General features: G+C 41.7%; 1 protein-coding gene across 3 annotated transcripts in view; it reads right to left on the reverse strand.

Annotated features, from left to right (window-relative positions):
- The window catches only part of lrrc28 (leucine rich repeat containing 28), a 151,212-nt gene extending 148,028 nt beyond the window's left edge, over window positions 1-3,184 (reverse strand). For 2 of the 3 annotated variants that reach the window (XM_051920757.1, XM_028822799.2), the window contains exon 1: window positions 3,087-3,184. Coding sequence is in view for 1 of the 3 variants with exons in the window: in XM_028822800.2 (XP_028678633.1) it covers window positions 3,087-3,137 (51 nt within the window). In the remaining 2 variants the exon portion in view is untranslated. The remainder of the gene's footprint in view (window positions 1-3,086) is intronic. The other variant, XM_028822800.2, reaches the window with a different exon arrangement.
- Window positions 3,185-21,954: the final 18,770 nt, after the last annotated feature.

Below are 21,954 nucleotides of genomic sequence, written 5' to 3' on the forward strand. Positions count from 1 at the left end.
TCTTATGTTAAAATGTGAAAATGAACAATTATGCACTAAAGTCCTAAACACAGTAAAATAATTTCAAAAAGGAGCACTGAGATCATTACAAGCATAGCAAAGTTACATATCCAAAAATGTGTGTGAACAGAAGAACACTGCAAGAAGTACTAAGTGTTTTTATCTAATAATAATTAGTTTCTTCATCACCCAAGGTCCTTTGAAATACTTCCTGCCTTGATCCAGAACTGTATGTGGTTATGACAGAGCTTGCACTTGCTACTCACAGGCCTGTTTTTTAACTAACTGCACTACTCGTGACAATCACCGTGATCAATGAGAGTCTTTCACACCTGTCTTCAGTAAAAATCACACATGAAAATTACAAATAAAACAATTTTCTGAAAATACAACATTCATACAAGGGGATGAGTTAATAAGAAAAGTACACAATTACCATGACAGATTTATATTTCATTATATCACAAAATAACATAATGGTCAGTTTAACTTTACAGGAGTTTTTGCTTTTCTGCAACTTAAAACAACAATGATTTTATATCTATTTATATATCCAAAGCAAAAAGCAAAATAACTTTTCATATTGGATAGTAAGTCTATTTCTGGACTCTTCAAATCAAATATTAACATTTTTGCTGTTTATAACTTTTATTATAACTAAACTGTATATGTAATTACTACATAACACACTGGACTTGTAAGACAGAACACATTTTATAAGAATAGTATAATCAATAAAAAACAACAGTCAACGTGTTATTGTTTTATATCATCACTTATTTGTTCCCTGCAATGGCCTGGCACTCTACGTTGCATCCTTCCCTGCTGTTTTGAAACAAGTGGGTTTAAGAAAAGGAAAGAATGAGTCATTCATTTGATTAACAAAAAACATATTCACCTAACAATGGCAAAGTGAAATCCTGACCATTAATTGGTGGGGGATGTGGAAAAATTATTAACATTAGCCATAGGTTCCTTGATTTATGTATGGATATCAGTGCATCCAGTAATTCTGTAATGTCTCATATTAAAAATTGTTTTTTTTTCCTTTTCATATGCTCATTTTAAATGTGCTTGGAAATGACACTGCTGTTGTCACTAGTTTGTTCTCTGCTGGATATTGCTAGTTGAAATGTACATTTTTTTAGGAAAAAAGTATATCTTAAGAACACAATGCTGAAAATTGATTTTAAGAAATAAATGAATTCTGAATTACAGAATTAGCAGATTTCTGAATACTGAATCTATCTTAAAAATACCCAACATCATCCAACCTAAAGCCGCAGTGGGTGAGTGCTTTTATCAACAATTACAGAAGAGTAAAGTTCAGATGTGCTAAAAAAGTACCTGTTAAACTTGATCTTCTATAGAAAAAATGGTAAGCAAAAGGTATATGTAATATCCATCCATCCATTTTCCAACCCGCTGAATCCAAACAGGGTCACGGGGGTCTGCTGGAGCCAATCCCAGCCAACACAGGGCACAAGGCAGGGAACCAATCCCAGGCAGGGTGCCAACCCACCGCAGTATATGTAATATAAACTACAGAAATAAAAATGTAAAGTTATACTTTCCTTCCCACCTCAAATCTTGTGAATACTTGGCTTGATGTTTAGTTTTAAGGAATCAGTCTTCCTGGAGGCTTATATCCACAAAAAATGCAAAATACTCCAACACATCACGACACGATCACGATATCTAAACTTGAGTTGAAGAAAGCTAGCCCGAGCTGTAACATAGAAATGGAATAACTATACAATGGTAGACCCTGTGCTCTGATCCCCCAAGGTCATGCGAAAAGACAATCTCCCCTCTGGGATTAATAAAGTATAGCAAAAAAAACACACACACAGCTGTCCTTTTGGGCATAATTCACACTCCAAAAGTGGTAAAAGATAAGATTTCACACCAGTGAGGTTGAGACTGTGCACATTTGTCCAAGAATATCTACCTCACAGCATACATGTTACGCTACTTAAGCCAAGCCATCTCTCTGTAACAAATTATAACTTCTGAAGCCATATATTTCAGTACTAGAGAGAGAAAACTTTAAAAAAATTCTTATTAAAAAATAAATAAAAAGAAAGGCTTGATCATGTAACAATACCCGTATTATGGAACTATTTATGCTTTTCTATAGAATTCTTTTAATCAAACCATTCAGCTTCAGGCTAAAGGCAAACTTGTAAAAAAAACATTGAAGTAGTATCAATTTATTTTGTTCATTTGTCTTAACCATTCATGTATTTATAACTTGGCTCCACTACAGAAAGCATAATGTGTGTTGTGGAGGTTGCAATAATCATGCTATAAACAGAGCAGGGTGTCAACCCACTCTGTGACCAGTGCCAATGTCTTTTTTCAGATGTTAAGCTGAACTTTTTCAATGACAAGTACCCACAATCATTCATACGAATGAATCAGCATTCTGAACAACAGACATTAAAGACACTACATTGATAACAAAGGTAAATTGCTCTGGTTTGTTTGTGTCGAAAGCCTGTAATACTCAAGTCAAATAAGGGTTAAAACGGGTAAAACGTATAATCTTATGAATATTTAGTGCTTGATTAAAAATAATGATTATATGTTTTGTAAATCGGTATCAAAGTAAAACACAAAATAATGATGATAACAATAAACTACTATATTTATTAATTTAAATGCAAATTACATTTATTGTGAATTTATCTTCCCTAGAAAATACATTTTTGTTTGCTAGTTTTAACCAGATGAATATTAAAATTAGAAGTACATGACTGTGAATCCCAGAACAAAACCAGACAATTATGAATCAGGCCTGGAAAAGAACAGATAAATAAAAGAAAACAAAGTGATAACGGAGTCAGAAGAAAAACATGAACGACGAGGATAATCTTTCCATACCACAACATCTGTTGACAACGATTGGTTTACAGATCATAAACCTCTTGCATGGTTGCCTGAACAACAGCTATCCTGAGCAAAATGCATATAACATAGCAGAACTATTCGCCGAACGAATGAATACCGCATATATAAAATTTACCATTCGGACTACAGAGCTGCTTCTGCGGAAAAGCAAAAAGACGTTACATCAAACTTACTGAAATGTTGACAGCGAGCACTAAACAGATCATCTCCTTTTTAGCTGTCATTTTGCCATAGACTAACAATCCAGTGTGTCATTTGCTGACGCTTCCGATTAACCAGACACGCCCCTATCTAAAAATCTTTTTCATTGGTTACGCTTCAGCGGAAATGAGAGGCATTGCGGGATATGTTGTTTTGGTGGAATATGAAGTGCTATGTTATAATACTATATTCGGAACTGGGGGCATGTGTTATAAAAATAATTTTATTTCACTTTTTAGCATTCCGTTTTTACATGTATATAGTTATGCATTTACCGAGTTAGTACTGTTATGAAATGTATACAATTATGTTGAAAGTAAGTATACCTATATTAAGTCCTCTGGTTTTACTATAGAAACTAACATCAGGTGACAAACCATAGTGGATTTTGTTAAAAAAAAAAACAGCGTTCAAAAGCCATGTGTAAAAAGTATATGCACAAATTCAGCACCTTGTATAATCACCCTTAGCCTTAATAATTTCATTTTTATATTCATGTCTTTCATCATAGTTTAGAAAGTATGGCACAGCATTGCCTCAGTTCATTGCTGTTAGAAATTTTCAGTTTATGCACAGTTCTCTTAAGGATAATTCACAGCATCACAATACAAATAAGCTCTTGACATTGACTTCACCATTCCAATTCTTTTCCTTTTTTAGACATTCATTTGTAGATTTACTTAGAATCACTTGAATCTGTTTTGTCCATCCATTAGCTGTTATCTATCTATCTATCTATCTATCTATCTATCTATCTATCTATCTATCTATCTATCTATCTATCTATCTATCTATCTGTTTGATATGCTAAGGAATATCATTCTTGCATAAACTCAAATATATGAGGTGAGGGCAAAAAAATAAACACCACACACATATCCCTGTCAGGTTCAATAATTTACTATGTATGTGTTCAAATAAAATGCAAAAGCAAACACTTTCATGGCCTGAAAAGAAGAAAAACTACAAGCACAATCTGGTGCCATCTGGTAACAATTTGATTAAATATATTTATAAACTAGAAAACTTTCACAGGTGTCATGCTTATTTTTATGGTAGCTTCTTTTTCTTCTTCTTTCAGCTGCTCCCATTAGGGGATGCCACAGCGGATCATCTTTTCCCATATCTCTCTGTCCTCTACATCTTACTCTGTGTCACCCAGCACCTGCATGTCCTCTCTCACCACATCCATAAACCTTCCTCTTTTCCTCTTGCCTGGAAGCTCTATCCTTAATGTCCTTCTCCCAATATGCCCAGCATCTCTCCTCTGCACATGTCCAAACCAACGCAATCTCGCCTCTTTTTTTTTGCACAGTTTGATGTCGTTAGAGCATTTGGACAAAGTAGAACTCCAGAAGTTTACTTGTGCATGTAAATGTAGATTATTAAGAAACCAGGGTTCTGCCTTAACCAGGTTATTCACCTTAACCCAATTGTGAAAGTATCTATCTATCTATCTATCTATCTATCTATCTATCTATCTATCTATCTATCTATCTATCTATCTATCTATCTATCTATCTATCTATCTATCTATCTATCAATTATATGTGTGCATGTAAATACACTTAATGATCCAGTTGCTTGTTCTCTCGCTGTGGCCACCAGATAAAGGCAGAGGGAAGAGGCAGTAGCAGTGAAGTCAAAATGGCCTCTCCTCCTGGAGCTCCACTCACAAGTGTATGGAATTGACTCACATTTAAAGACTCAGTACATTGATACAAATATAACAAAAAATACTTAAAATCTATCTATATATATAAAATTCTTTTCGCGTTTGAAACGGAAATTACGTATGACCACGCAATACGGAAATTACGTATGACCACAGAACATATTATAATACCGGAACTAATCAGTTCGTTTGTGGATGCCATTTTCATATCGTCTTTACGAATTGTTATTATTTGTGGAGAGTTATTTTACTGATATTGAAAAGAAGTAAACACAAACACGCTGATCTATCCCATAGAAGTGCACCCCGCGTCGCCTTCTCCCAGCCCTCCTGTCAAGACTACAGCACTGAGCTGTCAGCCGCCAGGCGCATTCTGACAGAGAAGTTTTATTCATTTGTCCATGTGACTGTCGCGGAAACTGCCACATTGTAACTTTTTTTAATTGGCAGTACAGTACTTGATAGTAGAAGAGATGACGAAAACAGCTTTGTGTCTTTCTACTCTTTAACTGCGGCGAGCTGTAAAACAATGTGCGCGAGAACAAAGTGGACGCTGGGAGGCACAGAATGTCGAGCTGCTCCACGGGGTCAAGAGCTTCGCAGTTTCAGGCAGCGTCCTCTCTTCTAGCACTGTGTGTGGCACTTCAAGTGCCCCGTCAGCTCCTGGGAGAGTGGAAATCTTTGCGAATGAGTGTAATTGGCACCATCAAAGCAGGACTCTGTTTGTAAATTACCCTGCACTACTACTTATTGTCCCTTAAGATGAATTCAGGTCACTAAAACCCCGCCACATTCAAGGTTCCTTTTGTGATGAATTATTTTAAGAAGTAAATCACAGGCACGTAGTGCAAGGTTGTCAGGCAGAAATTAAGACGATCACATAGATAATGTAATTTCTATACCACAGCGGTCGTGTAGCGCCTTTCACAAGGGATCTACTACCGAGAGATAATCCAAATACATTTTACTTGCTGTTAGTACTACTTACCTGTTGTGTTATAGCGCCTTTAAAATGTAGTTTACCCCAAACCACTCCAGTAGTGCTCAAAATATCTTTACTTCTTAAATGTTAATGTTTTACTGTTTAATAACTTATAGACTACATTTTATTTTGTTCCCTTGCACTCAGTGAGCGAAGCCACTGGGTAATCAACTAGTATGAAATATAATAATGATGATTCATTATGCTTGGCTTCCTACAAACTTGCCACTGTAGACAATGAGAAACAACTCCAGTTTGGCCCCATTTCTCCAATGGATATTATTTGAAAAGTCTTGCTACCATGTTCTTTTCGAGGAGAAGGGGCTTTCTGCTGGCTATCATTCATAAAAGTCATAATTGTTCAATCTTTTTCTGATGACTGAAAAATGTACTGTATTATAAGGTTGTCAGAGGCCTGCAGTTCCTTCAATTTAACTTTAGGGCTCTTTCAGATATCTGTGGACATCACATCTTTTGGATAAAATTACTGGGCTTTCACTCCAAGACTGGAAGTAATTATAACAAGTGGGCCTTTGAATAAAGCCACACAGAAATTGGCTGAAGGGTAACAGATGACTCAGAGGTACAGTGGGCCCAGGGGACACCACAGAGCACTGACTCAAATAGAATGGTTTAAAACTTTCCCCTGTTATTGTGACCTCAAGTCTATAGTCAAGAGGTGAGCTGAGCTGAGCCAGGGACTCAAAGGTACAAGGAAAACTGGCCAATATAGATGGATGGATGGGGGCAGAAATAGACAAGCGCTCTAGTGAGTGAGCTTCAAGCACTTAAGGAGGTGGGTCTTGACAGCATGCGACTTTTTCCACTTCTTTTCCTTGGCCACTTTGAATTGTGTCTGTGTTAATCCCACCCTTGTGCTTTCTATCTTTCTTAATCCCACTTTTGTGTGTTTTCATAAATAAACAGACATGTTTTGTACTTTCCAGCCTATATGGTGTGCATTCTGACTGCAGAGGGCTGTCATGAAGACCAACTCCAGGAACATTACCCAGGGTGCAAATTACACTTTAGGATTTAGGAAAGGTCACCCCAGACTGTTCTAATGGTGGGGCTGAGATGACTGGTTGTTTAGAGCTCTTAGGTGTTACTTGGATAGACTTATTTAGGACATCTGAAGCCCTTGAAGCTTCATTCTGTTATTAGCTTTTGGCTTTTATCTTTGGTTCTGATTTGTCATCAAACCAACATTAAAGGGCAAACCAGGAGAGAGAGAGAGAGAGAGAGAGAGAGAGAGAGAGAGAGATAGAGAGAGATGAAATAGAAAAAAGGGTCAAAACTGGGAGATCGATAACTGCAAAAACAATGACATACATATACATACTTGTATATTTGCGAAAGGTTTAGCAAAGGTTTTTTTATTCCCTACTTGGCTAAAGATACAATGAAGTGGGTGGCTATTAAAACCCACCATTGCAATTACCAGTGGGTGATGAACCTGGCCTCCAAGCCTCCAGTGATGAGAAAGGTTACCCTGGCAACTACAATAAGCTGTAGTGAGCTCAAGGCAGACAAGACAGCTGCCAGAAGAAATAAAATGCAAAAAAATAGCAGGTTCCCTTTTGTGCTTTCCCTCTTGTGAGTTTGGTCAAGCCTTTGACTGGTTAAATGTTGATATTTGGCCTTTTTTTTGTTTTTGCTCTTTTTTACCTTCATTGTGGATAGTGGGTTTGTTTTTTTTTTTTTCTTTTCTTTGTGTTTTAGCTCTCTTTTTCATTATTTTTCTCATTTCTTTTTGAATTTCTGATCTTTGTTTTGTTTTCAAAAGTTTTGAATTTTTAGAGTATTTCTGTTCTTTTGAAGTGTCAGAAAATCTTTAATAACTTCACAAATTAAATTAAACATTAATATTTTTAAGCAGGCCTGGGTTTCTCACAGTTTTTCCTCTTCATTTTGGGGTAAAACATATGTATGATATACTGTTGCAGTCATTAAATATTTTTTTTTATTTTTGTGTGATATACTGTTGCATTCCTTAAAGATTTTTTATATTTTTTCTATATTTTCCATGCACGGATCTTTATTCTAATCTAATACTCCACACTTAAATGCACACCCATTTCAAAAAGCAGAACTCCATTCTGGATGAAAAGTAATATGTTACACTCCTTCCATTCTTTCCCCGGTGCTGGTTAATGCCAGTAAGTTGATACTGGGGTATTAATTAACACAGCAGTGTTCAACCCGTTCCTCTCCAGACCTAATATGACCATTAAACATATTCTGTAGCTTTTTGATCAATAACATCTGCCCAGTGTAGGTGAACATCTATGTCATATGCCTTTTCAGTTGTATTAACAGCCATTCATACTTGGGCGTAGACAGCTACAGACATGAAGATGTACACCCTGGTCTGTTTATAGTACAAGCATTTAGTGCACAACACTGTGTGGTGGCAGAATCATTTGACAAATTTGCGCAGTGACATTCAAAATGGTAACCCTCCTTACAACAAATATAAGAGCTACTGTGTTTGATGTACTTGGCTGAAGTAGAGAAGAAAAAAAACATAAACGAAAATGGTATGTGCGACAGCTGCAACCAGAGATGTTCCAGGAATAGGGAATACAGTACATTAGTGCAGGAGATGTGAAGCATCGACAAAGAGAAGTATCACAATTACTTTAGGGTATTGGCTGCCAAGTTTGATGACTTCATCTGCTGCATCACCCCTCATATTGAGCACAACAATACTGTATACACAGAGCTCCAGTTAATGTATCAGAAAGACTCACTGAGATGTGCAGAACCATCTGAAGTAGACTGCAGCCAGGGTTTATTGCCTTCCCATCACATGCTCAGTGGGTGAACACTGCACAAGACTTCTTGAGTGTATGGAACCTCTGTCTGTGTTTGAGTGCTATAGATGGCAAGCATGTCCTGAACAGTGCTCTGCCAAGAGCTGGTAGCGACTACTTCAATTACAAGGGGGCACACTCCATTGTTCTCATGGTTGCAGGTGATGCTCACTACTGCTTTACAATGGTGGATGTGGGGGCATATGGTTGTGAAAGTGATTGTGGCATCTTCAAGGAAAAGATTTTGGCTCAAGCCTCATGAAGGGCACTATGGATTTGCTATCATTTGTCACCTTGCCAGGCATAAATGTTATCAACCTCTATGTCTTTCTTGGAAATGCTGCTTTTCCAATGCATATACTGTAAATCTAATGCATTCGTTCCCAGTAAAGTGTAAGCTTTTAATGTATTAAATGTCTGAAATATGACAGTTGCGATTGATAAATGCAAGTTGTGGTGCCCACAGAAAGCATTTTAGGATTATAATTTTTCATATTTTCACTGGCTCAGGACTCAACATGGAGTAGCCAGTCTACAACTACTGCCATTCTTGAGCAAGAAAAATAATTGAGAATGTGTTTGGCATTTTGGTATCCCAGTGGAGGGTCTTCAGCTGACCAATTGACTGCAGCTCTGAGAATACCGTGCACATAGTGAGGGCATGTATAGCTTTGCACAACTTCCTCACATGCACTGATAGAACCAACCAAGGCAGCACAAGATACATTACTTCCAACTACATAGGTAGCACCAGCTCAGCTGAAGACGTTCAGCCAGGGGAGTGGAAGCACCATGTGGATAGTGATAGCAGCCTCCTTTTTCCTTGGTGGCTGGCTGCAACAAGAGAAAGACAGCCTGCACTCAAGGCAAAATCTGACAAAGTTTTTCCAGACACTTGTAGAAATAATGCCATGGCAAGAGGCCATTGTTAGAAGAAGTCTTCTTTCATAAAACTTGTTTTCAACTTGTGGCTATATTTCTTCTTTATACATGCTGTGCCCTCTGCCAATACATGAATACAACCACACAATACAGCAAATCTTTAAGCATGTTTTTTTAATCACAATTTAACTAAATACAGTTGAAGTCAGACATTTACATACACTTAGGGTGATTTCTTTAAAACTCACTTTATAACCCCTACACATATTTTATGCTAACAAACAATAAATTTGACATATCATTTAAGACATATACTTTGTGAGGACCCCTCCTTTAACCGCCACCTTACTGTGGTGGAGGGGTTTGCGTGTCCCAATGATCCTAGGAGCTCTGTTGTCCGGGGCTTTATGCCCCTGGTAGGGCCACCCAAGGCAAACTGGTCCTAGGTGAGGGATGAGACAAAGAGCGGTTAAACAAACCTTCTATAATGAATGAAAACTTTGGATGGTGTTTTCCCTTGCCCGGACGCGGGTCACCGGTGCCCCCCTCTGGAGCCAGGCCTGGAGGTGGGGCTCGATGGCAAGCGCCTGGTGGCCGGGCCTGCACCCATGGGGCTCGGCCGGGCACAGCCCGAAGAGGCAACGTGGGTCCCCCTTCCCATGGGCTCACCACCTATGACAGGGGCCAAGGAGGTCGGGTGCAGTGTGAGTTGGGTGGTGGCCGAAGGCGGGGACCTTGGCGGTCCGATCCTCAGCTACAGAAGCTGGCTCTTGGGACGTGGAATGTCACCTCTCTGAAGGGGAAGGAGCCTGAGCTAGTGCGCGAGGTTGAGAGGTTCTGGCTAGATATAGTCGGACTCACCTCGATGCACAGCTTGGACTCTGGAACCAATCTCCTTGAGAGGGGCTGGACTCTCTACCACTCTGGAGTTGCCCCCGGTGAGAGGCGCCGAGCGGGTGTGGGTATACTTATTGCCCCCCGACTTGGAGCCTGTTCATTGGGGTTTATCCCGGTAGGCGAGAGGGTAGCCTTCCTCCGCCTTCCGGCGGGGGGACGGGTCCTAACTGTTGTTTCTGCGTATGCACCGAACAGCAGTTCAGAGTACCCACCCTTTTTGGAGTCCCTGGAGGGGGTGCTAGAGGGCATACCTTCTGGGGACTCCTTCGTTCTGCTGGGAGACTTCAAGGCTCACGTGGGCAATGACAGTGAGACCTGGAAGGGTGTGATTGAGAGGAATGGCCCCCCTGATCTGAACCCGAGCAGTGTTTTGTTACTGGACTTCTGTGCTCATCACGGATTGTCCATAACGAACACCATGTTCAAGCATAGGGGTGTTCATATGTGCACTTGGCACCAGGACACCCTAGGCCTCAGTTCGATGATCGACTTTGTGGTCGTGTCATCGGACTTGCAGCTACATGCCTTGGACACTCGGGTGAAGAGAGGGGCGGAGCTATCAACTGATCACCACCTGCTGGTGAGTTGGCTTCGATGGTGTGGGAGGATGCCGGTCAGGCCTGGTAGGCCCAAACATGTTGTGAGGGTCTGCTGGGAACATCTGGCAGAGCCCCCTGTCAGAAGTAGCTTCAAGTCCCACCTCCAGCAGAACTTTGACCACATCCCGAGGGAGGTGGGAGACATTGAGTCCAAATGGGCCATGTTCCGTGCCTTTATTGTTGAGGCAGCTGACCGGAGCTGTGGCCGTAAGGTGGTCAGTGCCTGTTGTGGCAGCAATTCCCGAACCCGTTGTTGGACACCGGCGGTGAGGGATGCCGTCAAGCTGAAGAAGGGGTCCGGCGTCTCAGGAGGGGGAAGCAGTGCAGTGTCAACACTGTATATGGTGGTGATGGTGCGCTGCTGACCTCGACTCAGGACGTTGTGGGTCGGTGGAGGGAGTACTTCGAAGACCTCCTCAATCCCACTAACATGCCTTCCAATGAGGAAGCAGAGCCTGGGGACTCAGAGGTGGGCTCCCCCATCTCTGGGACTGAGGTCACCAAGGTGGTCAAAAAACTCCTTGGTGGCAGGGCCCCGGGGGTGGATGAGATACGCCCGGAGTTCCTCAAGGCTCTGGATGTTGTAGGACTGTCTTGGTTGACACGCCTCTGCAACATCGCATGGACATCAGGGACAGTACCTCTGGATTGGCAGACCGGGGTGGTGGTCCCCCTCTTTAAGAAAGGGGACTGGAGGGTGTGTTCCAACTACAGAGGGATCACACTCCTCAGCCTCCCTGGAAAAGTCTATTCGGGGGTCCTGGAGAGGAGGGTCTGTCGGATAGTCGAGCCTCGGATTCAGAAGGAACAGTGTGGTTTTCGTCCTGGTCGTGGAACAGTGGACCAGCTCTACACCCTTAGCAGGGTCCTGGAGGGTGCATGGGAGTTTGCCCAACCAGTCTACATGTGTTTTGTGGACTTGGAAAAGGCATTCGACCGTGTCCCTCGGGGAATCCTGTAGGGGGTACTCCGAGATTATGGGGTACCGGACCCCCTGATAAGGGCTGTTCGGTCCCTGTACGATTGGTGCCAGAGCTTGGTCCGCATTGCCGGCAGTATGTCGAACCCGTTTCCAGTGAGAGTTGGACTCCGCCAGGGCTGCCCTTTGTCATCGATTCTGTTCTTAACTATTATGGACAGAATTTCTAGGCGCAGTCAGGGCATTGAGGGGGTCCAGTTTGGTGGACTCAGGATTGGGTCACTGCTTTTTGCAGATGATGTTGTCCTGTTTGCTTCATCAGGCCGTGATCTTCAGCTCTCTCTGGATCGGTTCGCAGCCGAGTGTGAAGCAGCTGGGATGGGAATCAGCACCTCCAAATCCGAGACCATGGTCCTCAGCCGGAAAAGGGTGGAGTGCCCTCTCAGGGTTGGTAGCAAGATCCTGCCCCAAGTGGAGGAGTTCAAGTATCTCGGGGTCTTGTTCACGAGTGAGGGAAGAATGGAGCGTGAGATTGACAGGCGGATCGGTGCGGCATCCGCAGTAATGCGGGCTCTGCATCGGTCTGTCGTGGTGAAAAAGGAGCTGAGCCGCAAGGCAAAGCTCTCAATTTACCAGTCGATCTATGTTCTTACCCTCACCTATGGTCATGAGCTATGGGTAGTGACCGAAAGAATGAGATCGTGAATACAAGCGGCTGAAATGAGTTTCCTCCGCAGGGTGTCTGGGCTCTCCCTTAAAGATAGGGTGAGAAGCTCAGTCATCCAGGAGGGGCTCAGAGTAGAGCCGCTGCTCCTCCGCATCGAGAGGAGTCAGATGAGGTGGCTCGGGCATCTGATCAGGATGCCTCCTGGACGCCTCCCTGGTGAGGTGTTCCGGGCAGGTCCAACCGGGAGGAGGCCCCGGGGAAGACCCAGGACACGCTGGAGGGACTATGTCTCCCGGCTGGCCTGGGAACGCCTCGGGATTCTCCCGGAAGAGCTAGAAGAAGTGTCCAGGGAGAGGGAAGTCTGGGCATCTCTGCTCAAGCTGCTGCCCCCGCGACCCGACCTCGGATAAGTGGAAGAGAATGGATGGATGGATGGATGGACTTTGTGAGGAATAAAAGTAATTTTTCCAACAATGTCCACAGACAGAGTATGTCACTTTTTATTGACTATATCACAATTCCAGTGGATTACAAGTTTACATACTGTACACTTTGTTAAGTGTGTCTTTAAACAGCGTGGAAAATTACAGAAAATGATGTCAAGCCTTTAGGCAATTAGACAATTAGCTTCCGATAGCCAATTAGCCCTGTGGATGTATGTTAAGGCCTGTAGCCTTCATACTACAGTATATTTTCTTGTACATCAGAAGAATGTTCCTCACTTTTGCATGTTTTATTGGAAGGATGAAGAGGCTTAGAAAAGGATGGGGAAGAAAATGGGGCAGAAGAAGGGAATGGCACTGACAAAAATACAGTTGCTTGATCGGTTTTCTTGAGTGTAATGAGTGAGACTTCATCAATATCTGCATCAGAGGGACCAAATTCCAAATTCACAGCAACACAATAGATAGATAGATAGATAGATAGATAGATAGATAGATAGATAGATAGATAGATAGATAGATAGATAGATAGATAGATAGATAGATAGATACATAGAGTCACATATGCGTGTTTATGAGACAACTAAAGGGCATGAATAGATGTAATTCCATGCCATGTCAGGGGGTGGCAAAGTGTACTAATTCTCTCTCTCAATCCCTTGCAGACCATTCTCGGGAAATCCCGTCTGTTTCTGGGGCAGCCAACAACGTCATTTCTGGTTCCGGACCTGATGACATCACAAGCTGCCATCTTCCATCCATTCATTTTCCAACCCGCTGAATCCAAACACAGGGTCACGGGGGTCTGCTGGAGCCAATCCCAGCCAACACAGGGCACAAGGCAGGAACCAATCCTGGGCAGGTTGCCAACCCACCGCAGGACACACACACACACTCACACACCAAGCACACACTAGGGCCAATTTAGAATCGCCAATCCACCTAACCTGCATGTCTTTGGACTGTGGGAGGAAACCAGAGCACCCTGAGGAAACCCATGCAGACACGGGGAGAACATGCAAACTCCACGCAGGAAGGACCTGGGAAGCGAACCTGGGTCCCCAGGTCTCCCAACTGCAAGGCAGCAGCGCTACCCACTGCACCACCGTGCCGCCCAGCTGCCATCTTGCTTCCAGTATATCAGTTCTGTTTTGGACTCAGTTGTGTGAACATGTCTGTTTGTGCTAATCATTTTTGTAGCCAGGAAATATTATACGGGTTGCTGCCCCAAACCTTCGCAATGTCTTTTTGTCTTGTGACAATAGATAGATAGATAGATAGATAGATAGATAGATAGATAGATAGATAGATAGATAGATAGATAGATAGATAGATAGATAGATAGATAGATAGATAGATTTTTTTATTTGTCCCCACGGGGAAATGTGGCAGTTTTACAGAAGATCTTTAAATAAATAAATAAATGCACCCACAAACAAACTTTGGTCTGAACACACTCCAGAATGACTATAAAGCAAGAAAATCATGTAGACATTGTTGGTATAAAGGAGCCCCAGTAATATTCCTTGACACAGAATGTTTCATTGTTTGAAAATACTCAGTGTTTGTGTGTCAGAGAGAGGATGTGCAGCATTGTACATAATGACACTCAGTTTTGTTTTAATTCTCACCTTCGCTACAACCTACAGGAGGTCAAGAGTGTGTCTTATAACATAATCTGACCTTTTAATTAGCCAGCCCAGCACACCGCAGCAAAAAATCACATTGGCCATCACAGAGTTAAAGAAGATGTGAAGGATGTCACTTCCTACATTAAAGGAACACAGTCTCCTAAGGAAGAAGAGCTTGCTCTACCCTTTCTTATATAGCTGCTCTGTGTTCCAAGACCGGTCCAGCTTGTCATTAATGTTGACCCCAAGTACTTGTAGGAGTGGACCACCTCTACATCCACTCCTTGAATAGTGATTGGATGTAGAGGCTCTTTGGGGCAGTGAAAATCTATAATCTGTTCCTTGCTTGTGCTGATGTTACAATGCAGACAATTCTCCACCTGACTCCTATACTCTGTCTCATCCCCTTTATCAATACACCCCATAAGTCAGAATCATCTGAGAATTTCTGCAGGTGACATGACCTGGAGTTGTATTTGTAGCTGGAGTTGTACAGAGTGAAGATAAAAGGAGACAGGACTTCTCCTTGTTGCACTCCAGTGTTGCTCATTCATGCCAGAAACACATTCCTTGAGTCTCACAAACTGAGGTCTGCTGGACAGATAGTCTATTATCCAGGATACCATAGGCTCATCCAGCTGACTATTTCTGAGTTTACCCCTTAACAGGGATGGTTGGATGGTATTGAAGGTGCTGACGAAATAAAAAAAACATAATCCTAACATTGCTGCCAGCTTTGTCCAGGTGAGAATAAGCCTTGTGGAACAGATAGATAATTGAACCCTCCACTCAAATCCAATGGTCAAACTTCAGTGAATCAAGGAGGTCTACCACAAGAGGACTCGTATAGTTCAGGACCAGTCTTTCAAAGGTCTTCAAGATGTGAAACATAAATGCCATTGGTCTGTAGTCATCAGGGCCTCATGTATAAACGGTGCGTATGCACAAAAATGTTGCGTACGCCTGTTTCCATGGTCAAATCACAATGTATAAAACCTAAACTTGGCGTAAAGCCACACACATTTTCACGCTAGCTCAAACCTTGGCGTACGTAAGTTCGCTTGGTTTTGCAAACTGGCGGCACCCAGCATCAAAGCAGTGCTTTTGTTCCAGTGTGGTTTCCCTTTCTTTTTTAGATCCACATCCCCGATGCAGCTTTATCATATACACTGAAATTAACCGCATGTTGTTTATTAGTTTAAGGCATCTGATTATAATTAACCGTAACAATATAATGGTCCACGGAATGGCCAAACTATTCCAAATACCATAGCTGCTTTAGCGTTGTTACTCTCACTGCACCTTCTTCTTCTTCTTCTTCTTCTTCTTCTTCTTCTTTCAGCTGCTCCCATTAGCGGATCATCTTTTTCCATATTACTCTCACTGCACCATTTGGAGTATTTATATCACTGTATCTGAGTGTGGAATCACAGCTCTACAGCAGCTGATTGGAAAGAGAATTATCGGTATATATAGCACACACTGCCTCAGCCATGCTACCTATTTGAACTGCTCCTATACGGCAAACACTTCAGAGCCTTTCCAGTACGGACCTCGCGGTTCAAAAACAGTTTCATCCCAAGAACTATAAATGCAATCAATCAGACCATCAAGTGCTCCTTGTAGAACTGTTTGTACTTATAAGTACAATTACCTCACTGTAAACTTGCGATACAGTTATAATATGGTACAACCTGAGCCACTTTAGCTCATATTTACATATGATGAAGATATCATTTTTAAGATGAAATGCAGCAAAATATGTTTATTACATTATACAGATAAAATGTTAATATCATTTAAATAATCTATATTGTTAATAATTAAACATGTGAGGACACGGTGTTGCAGCGTTAACGACGAGCTGGCGCCCCGTTCAGTGATTGTTCCTGCCTCGCGCTGTATTCTTGCTGGGGCTGGCGCGACACTGCAAGGATAGATGGATGGAATAATTAAACATGTACTACGAAGATATTTCAATGTTCCTTAAAAGTTTTGAAGAATCAGAGTTCTAAGCATACAGATGGCTTAACGTCTATTACTGAGCTGATTGTGTGGTGATTGAGTACTTGGAGAAAGAAAAGGAAGGACAGGAATTGGTTAGTACATTTGAAAGAGACAGTACTGCTGCAATAAATTATTTCATCGAAGGTCATGCATGGTGCAGCAAGCATCTCGCAGGAGGCAAGAAGAACAATCTCTGGATGGGGCACCAGCTCGTCACTATCACTGCGCCACCGTGTTCCCATGTTTAATACATGCTTTAATTCCAAGCATCATGAAAATGATATCAAGTATACATCTCAGTATTTAAATTATTCAGAGAGCTGTAACATCACGAATGTAATGGATTGTGTGTCCTGTCGGAGGAAGAGAAAACCCATTTAAGAAGCATGTAGTGATTCACACACATAGAGCACATAGAAGAACACATATAAAACAAAGCATTTAATATGCTACTTTAGTTACAATGGTATTTGGAGAAACTAGTAAATTAAACGATTTTAAGGTGAAGTATATTATGTTCTACTTAAATGACAAAATAAGCTATGTGATTAAAGTGGAAATTTCAAACTTAAAGTTGACATTTTGATCTTTTTCCTCACTGTGTCCCTATTTTTTTCTTTAATCTGTACCCCAATAAGCTTTCATATGACACTCAGATGGTGGGCTACAACTCGTCTGTTCACGGCGACTTTGATATCTGACAACTTCTTTTTTATTTCAGGCACTGTGCGACTTTGTGAACTTGAGTTTTTGAGTTTCTCCAACACTCTATGTCACTTGATCAACTTCCTTTTGTTGTTTATATCACTGTTTAAACCAATAAGTAGTTTGTTTTTCCTTGCCTCCACTTGGTATTCACTGAAATTCTTCTATTTTCCCCCGTACTTTTGTCATTTCCTTTTCACAGAAAACTGAGCTTAAGGGCTATTTATATTGATTTGCATATTCAAAGAGACATAATTCTGGGAGGAGTTGGGGAGTGGCGGCAGGTGCGTGCACGTGTGTTACTTTTCACGATGACCGGGATCTATGTAGCGGAAGAACGTGGAAGTTGGCGAACGCACAGATTTATGCATCTGGATTTTTTGTACATATGCAAATTTCTGCTTTTGTCCGTACGCCTTGTCATAGTGTGAATTCTACACACGGAGTTATGCATGAGGCCCCAGGTGAGTAAGAGCCTGCCTTCTTTGGAACAGGACCAACGCAGGGTGTTATCCATAGCAGTGACACTTTCTGAACCATTAGGGACAGACTGAACAGGTAACAGAGTACACCACAAAGTAGATCAGCACAGGCCTTAAGAACTGGAGGATTGATTCCATTTGGTCCCACAGCTTTTCCTGTGTGTAGCTTCTTCAGATGTTTCCTTACTTGGTCTTCAATTATGGACAGTCCACACTAATGGTCAAAGATGGACTTGTCACTGGCCATTCCAGTTGACATGGTAGGCATTGTTGATGTAGTAGGGATGGCGTGGGGAGACTGGTGTCACACACATGCACTTGGGAGACAGTTTATGGACTTGAATAATTGTATGTTCCCACCAGACCAGGGGTTGTCATTGTCCTCTAACTCTTTCTCCTTTTTCTCTGCAGACCAGCCGATGAACCCTCAGCCAAAAACCACTTCTGGTCCTCAGAAGATAGCCAACATCACTTCCTCTACTGGTTCTCAAGGTCCCACCTCCTTCTGGTGTTATTTCCAGTTCCCAGAACACAACTCTCCCATTACATCACTTCCTGTCTACCGAATATATATGGCAGCCATTTTGTTCTCTCTTCATTTCTGTTTTGCGTTCACGTCTGTAAAGACCAGCCTAACCAATCATTTTCAAGTATACGGGGTGGAACCCAAAACCTTTCACTTTGTCATGTGTGTTCTTTTTACATTGGTCGTTGAATAAAAGTGTCAGTGGGAGGAAAAAAAAAATCTATTAAAAAATTGGTTTAGGGTTTTGGCTTTGTCCATATCCCCTTTTAGCACCTGAGCCCTGGATTACTTGAGTCCAGTATTTATACCCAGTCCATTCCAGACATCCTTCATGGTATTCCGAGTGAATTTGTTTTCTATTTTAGCTTTGTAAGCTTAATTTCCTTAACTCAGCTTTTCTTTTAGCATCCTTCATAGCCTCTTTGTCACCAGATTTGTATGCTCTATTTTTCTCATCCAGGAGACCTTTTAACTCCTTAGTAATCAACTGCGTGTTGAAACGGCCGACCCCTTACCCAGACCGGTCACTACACTACCAAGACTTATCCTTGGATCACCTGAGGTTTCTTGCTCTAATAACAAGCCGTACTCCTTACAAGTTGTCTTACTTTTCCCGACACGATGAAATAACCATAAAACAGTAACAGATATGTAAATTCAAACATGGATATATTGTAAATTGAACAGAGAGACAAATATTCAATAATATATATATATTTGCATGCAAAACACCACTATCCCAAAATCACCAGTGACTAATTACTATATAAGAACACGAATATACAAATATATAAACAATAAACAAAAACACGTAACACAAGTACAAACACAGATTTTTTTTAAATGCAAAATTGTCCCAGATGTATCTGGTGAGTTAACAGGTGATTTCCGTCTCGGGGCTGTGGTCTCTCCCCATCATCCTTCCCCTCTGCACTTACGGGGACAACATTTACTGATAAATACATATACATATCACAGCATATACATATAACGGGCAGTAAACGGGACGATGAAACGAAACACACTCAGCACAAACATAGAACATACTATTATTATGTAGCCCCGCTCCTTAGTAATCCACGGCATTTTGTTTGGAAAACAACACACTGTATTTGTGGGTACCACTGTGTCGACACATAAATTTATATATTCTGTGATGCAGTGGCAGATTCCCTTGATACTGTCCCCATGTGACTTGCATGTCATTTCCAAGTCTGTCTTTTGGAAGCAGTCATTCAGAGCCATTTCATCCTCCAAGCTCCACTTCCTCATTATTCTGATGGTCATCTAGTAACAGGCTGGTAGCTGGGAATGAGATAAATCAGGTTGTTGTCAGATTTGCCTAAAGGCATCTTTAACATTTGAAAATAGCAGGTCCAGCTTATTAGTTCCTCAGGTGGAACTGGTCACAAACTGAGAGAAACTTGTCATCGTTCATTCCAAAGTTACATGGTTGAAGTCACCACATATTATAACTGCAGAGTCAGAGTGAGTCATCATTAAAGTGTTGGCAACAGAACGAATCATTTCCCTTTAATAGGTTCCCATTTGCAGAGGGAAGAATATAAACATAATAAGTATGATGCAAATTTTCTCCCTGGGTAAATAACATGGACAAATTGCAGCAGCCAGATTATCAATGTCTGATTTACAAACTGTAGTTTTAACTGGACTGGGTGTTAGACAGGGTCATGGGGTCCAGCAGTTGTGGGGCAACTGTTGGTGAAGAAAGATTCACTGATCTTGACTTTGTCAACAATGCTGTGATCTTCGCAGAGTCAATGGAGGCTCTGATCAGGGCTCTCGAGAGACTGAGTAAGGAGTCTGAGTGTCTGGGCTTGCAAGAGTCCTGGATAAAAACCAAGAACCAGGCCTTTAATGACTTCTTGGGCACAGCCATCAGCAGTGTGTCTGTCTGCAGAAAGAATGCCGACCTTGTTGAATTACCTCAGTAGCAACATTTATGTCTCTGGTGACACTTCCTATGAAGTCAGTTGACGGATTGGGAGAGCATCGTGAGGTTGCTAAAAAGGGGTGTTTGGCATTTCTGATATTTTTGCAAAAGGACAAAGGTACAAGTCTTTAGAGTCCTGGTGCTGCCTGTCTTACTATATGGTTGCAAGACATGAATGCTATCCAGTGACCTGAGATGAAGACTGGGGTCCTACTGTTTGAAGAATCCTTGGGTACCGCTGGTTTGACTTTGTGTCAAACAAGCGGTTGCTCAGGAAGTCCCAAATGAGGCACGCTACCTGCATTGTGAGGGAGCATCAATTACAGCACTACGGCTGTGCAGCTACGAGGACCCGAGTGGCTGGACCAAGTCAAGGAGACGCCCACGTAACACCTGGCTGCAGCAGATAGATGGTCATTTCCGGAGGGTGGGACTGGACCACGTGTCTTTCTTGGAGGTTGCCAACTGGGATCCCAAGCTGTTTCGTCATGAGGTGGGTGCAGCAACACACTGCACCAGTGCATGCTCCCAATCCGACCTGGCCTTACCTGATAATTCTATTTCTGCTGGCATAATGTTTAATCTTTGCCAAGAGTCTGTGTGATGTCTCACCAAGAATTTGTGTATATATGGCTGTCTCTGTAAGATTTTAATGTTGGATTATGCAGATAACAGTAGCGACAATCATTGAAAAAATTCTGGAGTCAGGTGGTCATGTGCCACGATTGGTGACATAATTTATGTCATGTGGACCCTAGGGCACACTCGTAGGTAGATATTGCTGCAGAACTGAGTAAAAAAGGGAATTATGGACTTGGTCATCTGTCAGTCATTTTTGACTGAAACAATACCCTACTCCACACTCACAGCGATATGGACGCGTTGAGCATTAACAGGTCTTTATTGTGGAGTGGATGGAGAAACTTTCGTAAACTACATGAAAACGTTAGTATGGACAGAGATCATTTTCATTTAAAAATATCATTTGTAGAAATGTGGTAGTGTGGATGTAGGCCTCACTTACACAAGTATGTGTGTTATTATTGTGATGTAGCTGTTTGAAAAAAAACTATTTTGGAAAAACATGGAAAAGAAAAATTAAAACTGAGATTTAGTAATTTGCTCCTGACCACAAAGGAAAAAAATCTACAAACTTTAAAAATGACCAGGTGTGTCAGAATCAAAACCAGAGAATTAAAGAACAGACTATGACTCACTTCTAATTAAGAAAATTAGTTAGAAACAAAAATCTTAAGCCTCTGTGGTCCTCCAGGACCAAACATGAGGAATGCTGCCTTACAGTCTCCAATTAATGCTACAAGTGCATGCTGGTGGCTGGAATGTATGCGGGAAACCAAAGTACCAAGAGAAAAAATTACTGGAAAAACGTTCACAGTGTGTGAAATAGTAAAAATTCGACATCAGTCTGCTGCCCTTGTGTCGTAGCCAATTTCGTTTCCAAGTTGTGACAAGACAGGTTACATTTGGGGATACCGATCTAACAATTCCTTTGCCACTTTAAAGCAAACCCCGCCCTTTTATTGTTTTGACCAATCGCCAATGTCATCGCGCCCGGGACAACACGAATGTCACCTAGAAGTAGCGCGCACTGTTTTTTTTTCTCCGCTGTTAAGTTCGGTCTGGCAGATGTTAGT

The sequence above is a fragment of the Erpetoichthys calabaricus genome, chromosome 17 (genome assembly GCF_900747795.2).
Source record: "Erpetoichthys calabaricus chromosome 17, fErpCal1.3, whole genome shotgun sequence".
NCBI classification, from domain to species: domain Eukaryota; kingdom Metazoa; phylum Chordata; class Cladistia; order Polypteriformes; family Polypteridae; genus Erpetoichthys; species Erpetoichthys calabaricus.